The sequence below is a fragment of the Triplophysa dalaica genome, chromosome 13 (genome assembly GCF_015846415.1).
Source record: "Triplophysa dalaica isolate WHDGS20190420 chromosome 13, ASM1584641v1, whole genome shotgun sequence".
NCBI classification, from domain to species: domain Eukaryota; kingdom Metazoa; phylum Chordata; class Actinopteri; order Cypriniformes; family Nemacheilidae; genus Triplophysa; species Triplophysa dalaica.
Genome location: NC_079554.1, coordinates 22,265,972 through 22,279,831, shown reverse-complemented (window position 1 = coordinate 22,279,831; position 13,860 = coordinate 22,265,972). Strand labels below are relative to the sequence as shown.

The 13,860-nt window shown below is 39.5% G+C and overlaps 1 protein-coding gene across 2 annotated transcripts in view; it reads left to right on the top strand.

The window, feature by feature from the left end:
- Positions 1 to 13,147, top strand: part of disp1 (dispatched homolog 1 (Drosophila)) — a 37,048-nt gene extending 23,901 nt beyond the window's left edge. For both annotated transcript variants that reach the window (XM_056765244.1, XM_056765242.1), the window contains exons 3-8: positions 7,880 to 7,909; positions 8,067 to 8,190; positions 8,481 to 8,608; positions 8,953 to 9,050; positions 9,181 to 9,278; positions 9,358 to 13,147. In XM_056765244.1, coding sequence (XP_056621222.1) covers positions 7,880 to 7,909; positions 8,067 to 8,190; positions 8,481 to 8,608; positions 8,953 to 9,050; positions 9,181 to 9,278; positions 9,358 to 12,822 — 3,943 coding nt within the window. In that variant the 3' untranslated portion in view covers positions 12,823 to 13,147. The remainder of the gene's footprint in view (positions 1 to 7,879; positions 7,910 to 8,066; positions 8,191 to 8,480; positions 8,609 to 8,952; positions 9,051 to 9,180; positions 9,279 to 9,357) is intronic.
- The last annotated feature ends 713 nt before the right edge of the window (positions 13,148 to 13,860 follow it).

The window sequence follows — 13,860 nt, the reverse complement described above, 5'->3', positions numbered from 1 at the left end:
TAAAATGAAACCTTATGGAGTTTTTGGAACTATGCTTGATGTTTTTTATGCAGACAGAACTATGTCAAATATCTCTTTCATGTGTAGATCTTGGATTCTACTGGATTAAGTTGACAATAATGTACAAAGACGTGGACACTCACCTCCTGCAAGGTTTTGATCAGCCTTTGAACTAAAAGATGTTCATCCGTCAGAAACGACATATGGTCTGAAGATAAAACGTTTAGGGTCACTGCACAAAGATGTTTTTCATGATCTGTTTGATCTGAAGGCATATGCTGTAATATCCGAAATTAGAATTGCAGAAAAAAACTCTGCATGAGGTCAGATTAGATGGGAACTCTGTAAAAAAGCATTTCAGGGTCGACCTCAAGAAGCTGCTTGATAAAATGACTACACTGAAAATGTTGTCTCAATATTATATTTGCGTTATTCCATAGTTTATACGGATGTAACGATTCACTTGGCTCACGATGCGATTCAAGATACTGATGTCACGTGACGATTGATTTACGATTAGTTTTTACAAAATGAGACAAATTAGAAATGAACCACTGCCCTTTTGTGATTTCTCAAACACTGCACATTTCTTTGTAAAAGGAAAATATATTTTATGTAAATAAACAAAACTAAACTGCAATAAATCAAAAATGAAAAGAATAATAAAAGTCTCTTTAACAAAGAATTTTTCTTTGCTTTCCTTGGATTTTTGGAAGTTTCAGAAATATCTGCATAGCCAGGTTTTCCAAGTTTGCAGTAAACACAGTGGCCCCTGCTGTTCAAAATATGTACTGGGATTCAAAAAACATCTCCACCGGCTTGAATCGTCAAATGTTATAATCGATTTTCAATCGGCTCACAGTGAATCTTTACATCCCTAATAGTTTGTATAAGTAACTGTTGTTCTACAATGCTGAAAAAGTATATAAAGAACAAGGCTATGACCCTAAACTTGTGAACAGTCCAATTGTGTATATTGGACAGTATTGTAGTAGATCGATATATATCTTAGATTTCTTTGCAATCTTATTTTGAGATTTCTGGTGTTGTGTCTGATGAACATTAGTGATCGTACTTTCAAAAGCTGAGGAACAGATCAGTGATGTCATGAGAAAGAGAGAATTGTCTGGTCTGATATCAATAGATGCTGTTATTGATGTTGTCAGTGATATATTAGCATCTTTTGATTATATTTGCAGATATTTCTCGTGCAGTGACACACAGACTGATGTCTGTTGATCTTTCTCCGAGGCATGATGGATGACTTGTTGTCGTCTGGGGTCATGTGATGTTTAACCCGTTCAGTCATGCTCCATTCACCTGTGCCATTCCCCCCTCCTTCTTAAATTCTTCATTTGCTCCCTAGCCAGGTGCCAAGTATCTCAAGTTAATCTTAGCTTTTGTCCCAACCAGCCATGTTCACAACACTGGAATGTATGAAGGGACATTTGATTTATTTTGATATAGCTGTGTTGGAAGTGTAAAGAATCATGTAGAGCTTCCAGGGGCCTAGTGTACAAAATGCACACGTAGCACACAGACTGTATACTTTTTTTATAAATCCATAGCCGTGTGTGTATGACAGCTGCAGACCCGGCCCGGCCAAGTAGCCTGAACATGATCTTTGTGTTCCTGATTTCAAGCTGTCAGTTTAAGAAGGTTTTATGTGTTATCCGGAACAACAACTGTTTAGCTGACGTCTCGCAGCGTTCTGATTTTATCACTTAACCTTTCTGTCGTCTATACATGTTTGGAATGACATAAGGAAGGATGAATAAATGTTGATTGAACTATCTGTTTTACCCCCAAAGTAATCCACGTATACGAGTCGATTGATGACTGTTTTCTGTTGTCAATCCCATAATTCCCGACTCCCGTTCAAGCTGAAATTTGGGTATAATGGGTATGTTTGAAGGAGAACTAGGAGACCTCGGCCCTGCTGTGATGAATGGGTTTTGTGTGTAATGTGAGGTTAGAGATTGATGTTTCTGTGCTGCGTTCTGACGTGCGGGCTTGAATAAGAGGTTTAAGACGAATATTCACGTATTGCTCAGACATGGGAGCGGGAGGAACCCGTAGAGCCAGTAAAGATGCCCAGTGAAGATCAAAGCCCACCCGATCCCATAAACCACCATCAAAGACTCCACTAAGCAGGACCCAGTCATAACCCCAAATTAGACCAGTGTCTAGCTTTCTTACTCGCGTTTACTAAACAGACTGAAGACTCCGGGCGGGTGAGGCCACAGCTGGAATTGATCAAATCCATCTGATGTCTTTGTATTTGCTGAAGACACAGGTGCACTTATTATTGTTATCCTGCTTTTGAAAAAACTAATACTATTTAGACCAAACCTGCCCAAATATCGGTTTAAACCCAGCATGAGTTCATTTGAAATGGTTGGTTTTGTTCATATATGTTTGTATATTCTTCACTTTTTTTTAGTAAATAAGTATTTATTAAGTATGAATAGTGAAAATACTAAATACTAATTCCACTGTTAGCCTTATTTTTAAAAGTAGTTTTTTTCTCTCTCACCTGTCTGCAAATTTCCTGCCGCCTTCTTTAATTTCGTCTCTTTCTCATTGTACATTCACGTCTCATATATTCTCAGTGAACTTGGTTGTACCTGAAGGCTCAGCTTGTGAAGTTGTTTCCCAGTGATTCATGTTTAGATAAATGGCATATTTCGATTCTGTATCTTTAAAACAGAAGATGTGTTTAAGAGATCATCATGAATCACAGAATTGCAAAGATGTATAGATCATGTCTGATGTGAAGTAGTGTTTGCTAAAGCTACATGTGGATGTGGGACACAAACTGAGTGGTGCGCTGCCCGGGGTGTGCTGTGTTCTAAATGAGTTTGGCCCATGTCTAGACATGCTTGATTTCAAAGAGCAGTCACGCTTGCTGTTCACACACACTTCAAGAGTTGAAATCGCTCTCGAGACCTTTGGCAGTTTGCCAGTAATTTCACTGGTAATTTCTTAAAGATCGGGTATCATGCTATGTCATGCATTCTAAATTCTTTACACTGTTAAACATGCTGGCTTCTCATGCTTTACATGGTCAACTTGTTAAAAAACGAGCTGGATGTATGACATACTATTTCTGTATTTGATGCACTCCACCAGCACTCCAACTTGTTTCGGAAAGTTTATTATAATTCTGGACCCCTCTGACGACAGGTGAGTCTGTTTGTTTATGGGATTTCAGTTATGTTATATAAACAGTGGATATAACGCTGGATTTGGAGAAGGTTTGAAACTGATAGATGACGCGGTCCCAGTGCTAAAAGATGAACTGCACGGGGTAAGTCAAACTAAGTCATGCATCCGTGTTTTGATAGCTATCGGCGTGTACGTGCACAATGTATAAAACAGGAAGGGATTAATGTGATGATGTGTTGTGTGCTCGTGCTGTTGTTCCATCACACTCCCACCACTAGTCAGACTTCTAGCAGCTCGTGTTTTTCTGGAAATAATCTGTCTTTTATAAATTTGATCAAACTGAATAGTTTAGCAATATATAGACGTATGCAATATTACTGAATAGGTGTTCAATATTAATATTAGATTGGCCGAAACTGTCTTATGCGATCTCTAAGTTCCATGCGTTAGCGTTATTTAATTTAAGTGTTGATAAACTGGAGCGTTTTCAGAGTACGCTTGTAAACCTGTCTTTACAGTTGACGCTGGTGAATCCATTGTGGTTTTAACACAAGCTCTCGAATGTGTTGCTACAGAAGGGCTGCATTAGTGTTAAACACTGTGCAAAATATTTGCTTTTATGAAAATAAATAAATATATATACTTATTATACATAGTTGTTGTTTCACCCCATTAAGATCACTTTTGGAAAACCATAATTTTTGTTTAAATAATAATTTTATCTTTAGGGATAAATTCTTAAAGTTGCACCAAGGATGAAATTGATACCTCTAAAAATTTAAAATAATTTCTTAATGTAAATAAATTTTCATACTTTTATATCAAATCAAGTATTTAATAACTTATTACTAGGGATGCAACAATACAGCTCACCCAGGGTTCAATACGAACCTCGGTTTTACAACCACGGCTTTCGATTCGGTTTTGATAGCTTGAACATTAAAGGTTTTTTTCCATTGTTCTATGCTTATGTGATAGAAACAGTAAAAAGTTAAGAAGAGAAAAAAAAGTTCAGTTCAGAGTGTAAATAAGCACACGGAAATAATTTAAACACAAAACCACAACGGAACGGTTCAATATGATAAGAACTGTGGCATCCCTTCTTATTATTACTAATTACTTTTTATATCCTATATCAACCTTGATTAGTTAAGTGAATGAAGGATAGACATGAAACAGCTCTTTTAATTAATTCAAATAAATAATATGAAACTATATAAAGTAGTTTATTAACTGACCAAACTATTACAAATGTGAGAATTATATATTAAAGCACAGATTTTAAAGTTAGACTTTGAATTTTGATGTCAATTCCACTATTGCACACACATATATTACACACAGTATTTAATTACATCGGAAGTAACTGTAAATAATTTAGGAAAAATAAGAGTAATCCCTCACTTTACTTTTTCAAGGGAAAGTAATTATAAAAAAATTAATATACCATGTGTTTTTTAGTTAAAAAATACCGTCTTTATTTACGTTAGTTTTATTTCATAATTTTGATGAGTTCATTATTATTCTATAATATGGAAAAAATATGAACACGTGAGGAACGGTCCAAAAAAGTTTGACTGGTAATGTAAATATCTTTTTTGTATCGTTAATACTGTTATTTTGTTATTTATTGTTATTGGTGTGAACGGTCCTTCAAAATAGGGTTAATAAGGGAGAGACCTTCAGCCAGTTTACACAGTAACTATGATGATTATTAATTTTCAAAGCATTTAGTCTTTAACATTCCAGAGTTTGTGAGTGTCTGAAGGTTAGGCTGTTGAACACTTGTACCAGGAGGCCTGTAGATAATGAAGACATTTCTTGGACAGCTTGTGAGCGGCCACAGTGTTGAAATCCAGCTTTCATGCCTGGAATCCATATATCCATGTATGTCAAGCCAAAGAATGCAGAGATATCAGCGGTTGAGCCCTGACCTCAGAGCACATTCGGATTGAACCGTCTCCATTTCAGACTTGAGCAGATGCATGTGTGCACATCATTCAAACATTCAAATCCGCGCCCTTGGCCTTTCAGTCTTTAATGCATTTCAATTATCTGTTGATTTAAAGTGACGGTGCACTAAATCAATTCTGTGAACATTATACATTTGCTTTAGGCTTAAGAGAATCTGTACACGTGGATCTTACAAAATGTGTCTTGAACTTGTCTCGGTCTTAAAATAAACCATTTGTTTGACATCACTGAAAATGGACTTTTGTTTTTCTCCAGAAGGATCGGTAAAGGTGAATATGTACAAATGTAAAGTGTACATTTGCAAATTCGCTCCGCTAACCGTTCAGTCCATATAGGCATGATGTGGTTTAACCTCACCTCCCATGCTTTTTTTATCAATTAACCTCCTGATCCATAAACATTTCAGTTCATAATGTCACGTTTTAAAGATAACTACACTGTCATCTGTTTGTTTTATGTTTAAACGTTATCCTGTAGATTTATAGGCATGTTTGCACTTTTTGAGCTGAACAGAATTAAACAAATATTCACTGAAAACCTTTTGAGATGCCTTGACGAAAGGCTGTGCTTACATGAAAAAATCAATGAATTTCATCTTTCATACACGTCTCTGGATGATTCAAACGTAGAATGTTTTCTGATGGCACACTTTATAAATCAGACTTTGTTCTGTCTCTGTGTGTTTCTACAGGAAGTGGAGGAAATCTGGTCCTGGTTATTTGCTTTCGGCTTGGTTTATTTGATTATGGTGTGTCTGCATGTACTTTTCTCTTGATTGTACTAAAGGATGTTCATTTCTCTGTTTTTTGAAGCCTAGTGGGACTCACCTTGTGTAGAATATGCAGATGCTTTAAAGCCCGTGTCCTCACAACATCTGCTTGATGTACTACATGTCAGCTGAACTTTAAAAGGGATTTACGGTCTCTCTAGAAGTCGCCCCACGGTGCAAAAGTCTTGCCAGTGGCTTTTGTTCGTCTGTGCCTTAGCAACCACTAATTATAGCATTCCATGGATTCCCCTTTAAGACGAAGAAGAAAATTGCAGCCACCTATTGGCCCCGTGACCCTGACGCTCCTATAACACTTCGGTGTTAAACTCTTAAGGCCACTTTACACAAAGTAAACCGTAACTATAAAAATAACTGTTTTACGGAGGTTAGCGTTACGTTTGTTTTAAGCTCGCGTGGCAGTCTCACATTTAAGATTCACGAGACCTTTTAAATTATAATGGATTTTGATTCTCAATGTTTTATGTTTCGTTAGCTTTGAACGTGATCCCAAAATAATGGTTTCTCAGTTTGGTAACATTATTGTTATATATACATAATTTTAGATCGACTTTTTATAGTTTCTGTAGTAATCCTTGATTTATACTTCACTTGGTATAGGTTTGTATGAATTATCATTATAGTAATTGACTCATCAGCAAATTTATATTGTAAATGTAAGAAGTCGAAGCCTCGTATCTGTCTGTCAAAGTTTATTAACGGGAAAGTTCACCCATTAATAATGAAACATTTCTCATGAATTTCTCAACCTCAAGTGGTTTCATACCTGTATATATGTCTTTGTTCTGTTGTACACAAAGAATGATATTTGTAAGATTGTTAGCAACTGAGTATCCTGGGTAAGTCAAAAAGTGATAGTCAAAAGTGTTTTCTTTAAACATACAACAAGGTTTTCTACTATGGTAGTCAATGGTGCCACAGAAAGCTAAGATGCTAACATTCTTTCATCTTTCTTTACGTATAACCAAATAAAGAAATTTATGCAGATTTATAATTGACGACAGAATTCATTTTTTTGTGTATTTTTGCAAATCCAGTTCAGTTAATGGCAGTTAAACTTTTTACATAATTATTGTGACCAAATATCTTTTGTAATTAAATAAATGATGCAATCAGTGGAAGTGGTTAATGTATCTGTATATAATGTGTGTATATGAAGAGTTTGGTTTCAAAACGCTATAAATCCATGTTTTCTTATCAGAGAAAGTGGCGAGATGAAAACCACTATTTTCTGTTTCAAAGTTTCACAAAGCATCTTAAGGTTCTAGTAAGATAAAATGTTCAAATCCAGATTTTAATTTTAGATGTTTTTTTTATATTACAAAATGCAATTAATCCATTTATTCAATATAAAAGTTATTTTAAATTTTGAAATTGTTTAAAATGCACAAGAAAGTCATTGATCCACATATGACAGCCTCTGAACTGGATACAATACTAATCTTACATAAATGGTCTGGACTAAAGATACATTCAATCAGTGATCGCTCCTAAAATTTCACGGGTCATCTTTTTAATGCTATAAATGAGTGCCTCATCTTCTTTATCTCCTCACGTACATGATTAGATTCCGATGGTTTATGTTTCTTCCCCATTGCAGAAACCAGCACAGGTTCATCAATGCCGTCAAGAGTATTAATTTTTTGTAATTGTTGAGTATAAAGTACAAAGTAGATCAGGGAAACTAGGATGCTTTTACTGTAAAATTAAAAAGTGACTTTTCAATACCTACCTGATACAATACTGATTTTGGCGATTTTTTTTTTAAATGGCGTTTATCGTGTTTTGGACTAAACTCTTCATATGTGGATTTGTCTGATTCTGAACTGTTCTGTTTGATCAGTTCTTTAAAACACTACTTTAAAACATTCATCTTTCCACACAGGTAGTTTTAATCAACTGTTTGCTTCTTGAATCCAACCTGATCTTTTTTATTTCTCTGTGTTTCAGCCCCCCGAGGCCGTTTCGGTGTCCCAGAAGGTAAGACTGCTATTACTATCTCTGCTAAATTCTTCTTTTATTCTTCTTTGTTCCCCAAAGCTTATTTGTCACTATGAAGTTGTGTAATAAATAAGATGATGCCAGTGCATACAGAGTTTCATTTGGGTTTGACGTATTAACCATTTTTGTGCTGCAGTTATGCTGAGGTCATTGCTGATTGGCCGGTGGTGGTGTTGGGGGTGTGCACTGTGCTCATCGTTGTTTGTGCTCTGGTCGGTATCCTCGTACCTGACCTGCCTGACTTCTCCAATCCTCTGCAGGTAAAGGCATATTTTCCACCACATCAGAAATAACAACCCTATCCCAGAAGAGACGCAATACCACGGACGTCATCATATGTGCTTTTTCTCGTGCAGAAGTTATCAGTGCATGATATTTCACAAAAAAAATCTATTATCCAAACACCTGACACAGAAATCTAGTACCACCCTACGTTTTAGTTTGGTTGATCATCCTGTTTCCCTGTAAAATATGTCACAATGTGCAAACATTGTCTTGTGTTGACTTTAAACAACATATATAAAGTCTTTTATAATTTTTTTCTTATCAGGGATTTGAACCAAGGGGCACCGCAATAGGCCAGAGACTGGTAACGTGGAACAACATGGTGAAAAACACGGGCTATAAAGCGACTCTGGCCAACTATCCCTTTAAATACGCAGACGAGCAGGCCAAAAGGTAATCGAGTTCACTTCTTATCTGATAACCAGATTTCCTGCATGTACTCACCCTGAAAAACACTCGCTGAGCCAAACATGGATTTGAGCTCGTGCCAAGTCTGACGGAAATTAAGAGTTTGTAGTAAACCAGCCTGGTAATGAGACCCTTTGTTAGCTGTATCGCGATCCATAAATCAGTCTGTAAATGTGGAATGTGTCATTAACCGCAAGATTTTGCGTCTATTGAGATAATGTCTGTAGGAACACATGAGTTACGAAGGGATCCATGCTTTTTTCAACACGGTTCCACAGACGAGGTTTCAGTCAATTGCTTGATTTTCAAGTTCTCGTTGTGTGTTTCAGCCATCAAGATGACCACTGGTCAGAAGACCACTTTGATCGAAAGAAAAGACAAGCTGAGTGGGATTTCAGTAAAGACAGTTTCTTCTGTGATGTGCCAGGTATGTGGTCTATCTGCCAAATGCATCATGAATAGTAAAACGAGCTGACATCAGCTCAATGCTGCCATCTGGAGGACAATGAAGGAACGACTGGACATCGGTTTAATCTGCAGTTGTTATTTCCCAACAGGCGACAGCTATTCCAGAATCGTTTTTGCCTCCGCAGAGGGGAAGAACTTGTGGAATATACAAGCAATCAAATCCATGTGCAATTTTGATAATACACGGGTATGTACACCCAAACAAGAAACATTCAAACACATGTGTCCGTGCTGGTGTTTTACTATCTTTATGTTTGTCTCTTTAGGTTCGCTCTCATCCTCAATACTTGGATTTGTGTCAGCGCACCACTGCTGCGTCCTGCTGTCCCAGCTGGACGCTTGGGAACTACGTAGCCGTCCTGACGAACAAGTCGTCTTGCCTAAAGATCACAGAGCGAGATGTTTCTCATACACTAAAGACTCTGCGGTCCTGCGCTAAGTATTATCACAACGGCACTCTGGGCCCTGAGTGCTGGGATATGAACACACGCAAAAAGGACCTCAAGTGTGGCAACGTTCCTCGAAAATGTACAAAGTACAACGCCGTGTATCAGATTTTTCACTTCCTGGTGGACAAAGACTTCCTGAACCCAAAGAACACGGACTCCCTTTCTCCCAATCTGAAATACAGCATGCTATTCTCTCCGACCGAGAAAGGGGAGACGATGATGAACATTTACTTGGACCACTTTGAGAACTGGAACACCTCGGACGGGATCACAATGGTTACAGGAATAGAGTTCGGCATCAAACACAACTTGTTTCAGGACTACCTGCTGACAGACACCATGTATCCCATCATAGCTATTTTGATCGTGTTAGTGGTCATGTGTGTCTACACGAGATCCATGTTTATCACCCTGATGACCATGTTCGCAATCATCAGTTCGCTGATCGTCTCGTACTTCCTGTACCGCGTGGTCTTCGGTTTCGACTTCTTCCCCTTCATGAATCTCACAGCACTCATCATACTGGTGGGAATCGGTGCAGATGACGCATTCGTGCTCTGCGACGTCTGGAACTACACGAAGTTTGACAAACCCAATTCTGAGCTCTCCGAAACGGTCAGCGTCACTCTGCAGCACGCGGCACTCTCCATGTTTGTCACCAGCTTCACCACAGCTGCCGCCTTCTATGCCAACTACGTGAGCAACATCACTGCCATCCGCTGCTTCGGCGTCTACGCCGGGACCGCTATTTTAGTTAACTACATACTGATGGTCACCTGGCTGCCGGCTGTGGTCGTCCTGCATGAGCGATACCTGGTCAACCTGTTCACATGCTCGGGGTCACAACACCACCAGACGAATGGCACCGTGAAGTTTTGGACTAGCCTGTGCCAAATGGTCAACAGATGTCTTCTTGCTATTTCCGAGGCCTCGCGGATATTCTTTGAAAAAGTGTTGCCTTGCGTCGTGATCAAATTGCGCTACTTGTGGCTCCTATGGTTTTTGGCCATGACGGTGGGTGGCGTTTACGTCGTTTGCGTGAACCCGAAGATGAAGCTGCCCTCTCTGGAGCTGTCAGAATTTCAGGTGTTCCGCTCCTCCCACCCTTTTGAACGCTACGACGCCGAGTATAAAAAGCTCTTCATGTTCGAACGAGTCAACCACGGCGAAGACCTTCACATGCCGATCACCATCATTTGGGGAGTCACTCCCATCGACAACGGAGATCCACTGAACCCCAAAAACAAGGGTAAACTAACACTGGACACAACCTTTAACATCGCAAGTCCCGCTAGCCAGGTTTGGATTCTCAACTTTTGCCAGAAGCTCAGGAACCAGAGCTTTGTGTTTCAGTCTAAGGAGCAGGATTTTACCAGCTGCTTCATGGAGACGTTCAAGCAGTGGATGGAGAACAGGGACTGCGATGACACTCCGGTTTATCCCTGCTGTAGTCAGTCCACGTTCCCTTACAGGCAAGACGTCTTTGAATTGTGCATCAAACGGGCTATCATGGAGCTCGACAGAAGCACCATCTACCACCTTGACAGCAAGACGCCAGGGCCAAGGTTTGACATCAACGACACCATCAGAGCGATCGTGCTGGAGTTTCAAAGCACCTACCATTTCACGCTGGCATACGAGAAGATGCATCAGTTCTATAAGGAGGTGGATTTGTGGATTAAGGAGGAGCTGAGAGAAGCACCCGAAGGACTTAGCTACGGGTGGTTTGTAAGCAATCTGGAGTTTTATGACCTGCAGGACAGCCTGTCGGGCGGTACTCTCATCGCTATGGCGCTCTCTGTGGTGGTGGCCTTCAGCGTCATGCTTCTGACCACTTGGAACATCGTCATCAGCCTCTATGCCATCATCTCCATCGCTGGGACCATCTTTGTCACGGTTGGATCACTGGTGCTGTTGGGTTGGGAGCTGAATGTGCTCGAGTCGGTAACTATCTCGGTCGCCGTTGGGCTCTCGGTAGACTTCGCCGTGCATTATGGAGTAGCGTACCGCCTCGCCCCGGAACCGGACCGAGAGGGGAAGGTGATTTTCTCTCTGAGCAGAATGGGCTCCGCCATAGCCATGGCAGCGCTCACGACCTTCGTGGCTGGTGCGATGATGATGCCCTCCACGGTTCTGGCTTACACTCAACTTGGCACCTTTCTGATGCTCATCATGTGTATCAGTTGGGCTTTCGCAACGTTTTTCTTTCAGTGCATGTGTCGCTGTCTGGGACCTCAGGGTACCTGCGGACAGATTCCTTTGCCAAAGAAACTCCGCTGTTACACTTTTGCGGACCACCCGCCTGAAGCCCAGTCAAAAAATGCTCAAGGTAAACTTAACAAGCACTCTGTGCATAACGCAGGAGGAGAGGGCGACCACGAACACTATGAGCTTGAGCCTTTAAATGTCCGAAATACGGAGAAGGCCTCTGATGAGGAACAGCAGGCATGCACGCAGTTGCATAATGGGCCCATTTTTCATCGCGGTAATTTGTGCACGGCCAACGCTGACCCACGAGAACCAGTTTCTGAGAATGGATTACCAGGAGCGGAAGTTCCACATCATCATCAGTACACTTACGGCGTGGGGTGCTCCTGTGGGCCTCAGTACACACGAGACGGACAAAGGACTCTGTGCCATCCCTGCAGTCAGTCTGGTGAAAGCCCGTGCCTTGCTAAACACTTGACTTTGACAAATCACTTACCTGTGGAACACAACAACCTGTGCACACTAGATAGGACGCACACCCCTGCTGATTGTTTCGTAAACTCCGGTCAATTTTATCAATGCATGGCGAATCAAACATCAAGGGCGTCCACACACAGATGTTTCCCGGGGGGTTACAGCATGCACGCACTGCACCTTCTGCAACAGGCTCTGTTGTCTGATGCGGTGCAGGACGAGTCCCATATCAGTGCGTGTGGTCCCAATTTATCACAACCAGAAGGCTTCAATTTTCACGCTCCAGATGTTCAGTGCCATGCAATTACAACTACGGACTGTACCGTTAAGAAGACGGAGCACTACGCACAAAATTGCCAGACACCTCAAAACATAGCACAGAACCATAGGAAGTCAAAAGTAAATGGCATTAAAGAGCCTGACGAAAGTGCCAAAAGCAATCAGAGTAACAAAGACAGTAAAAAAAGTGTCTCTCCCAAAAAATATATCTGTTTTAAAAAGACTGCCAAACCAACGTGCAATTCTGTAGAGTTGGAGTCAAGAACCAGCATGCCAACTATTGCCATTCATTCAAAAGCCTCCATGGAAAGTTTATGCTAATATTTATAAAATATAACCACATAGTACAGTGATGGGAGATTGATTTATAAATCTTGAGATTTAATGACCATTTATCAATCACTTATAAATGGGAAATAAGTCTGAATGAAAAAGGCATAATTTTCACCCACTGGCTGGTGTTTCGGATGTTTTTGTAAAGGCCGCTAATTTTGCATAAGGATCAGAAACGTAATCAGAGTTTATTTTTCTGCACATTTCATATAAACGTGTGTGTATATATCTGTGTGTGTTGTGTATGTATTTAAGTCATGCACTTTCTTTGTTTTGAATGTTTTGCCTATAAAGTTTTAAATAATTTACTATCTCCAGTAGTTCTGTCGTGTTTTTCTAGACTGACTTTAATATATAATCGACTTTTCCTAGTGATTCAGAAGAAAACTTGCTTCCTTGTGCAGTGAGTAAACAGTAACTTCAACCTCTGGACTTTTACTGGTCAAATAAACCCAGTGTTTCCTTTATTAATGTCATCTAAAGATGCGTGAGGTGCTTCTCCTGATGTCCCTTACAGACGTGCTTGTCGTCGCTCAGTCATCATTACATACAGACTATTAGTGAATGACACATTTAAATTGTTTTTACTTTCCAAAACACACCCAACAGAGGTTATTGATGTGTGTCAGTACTAATATTAATTAATACATTTTTTGAAATTATCAATATATTCATGTATTTGATCTGTATTATACCCTCATCCATTGGCTGGCATTTATTAAGTTCCTTGTTATATTCAAAAATTTGTGTCACTGTTTTATTTAATAGGAAACAAAATAATTTCATATGAACTTAAGCATAATTGAACTTTAATGAGTGGATACCCGTTCTGGGCTTAAGACAGATAATAAGTGTAAGAGCTGTTTAAAATACATCAGTGACATTGTTTTGTCACAATTAAAGTACACCTGTAATGCTTTTTGTAAGACAAAAGGTTTGTAAAATAAAGCATAAAAGGTTTCCCTGATTTTCCTTTAAAAGTTTACACTTTACTAGAAGGTTGTTTTTGTTAACATTAGTAAATGC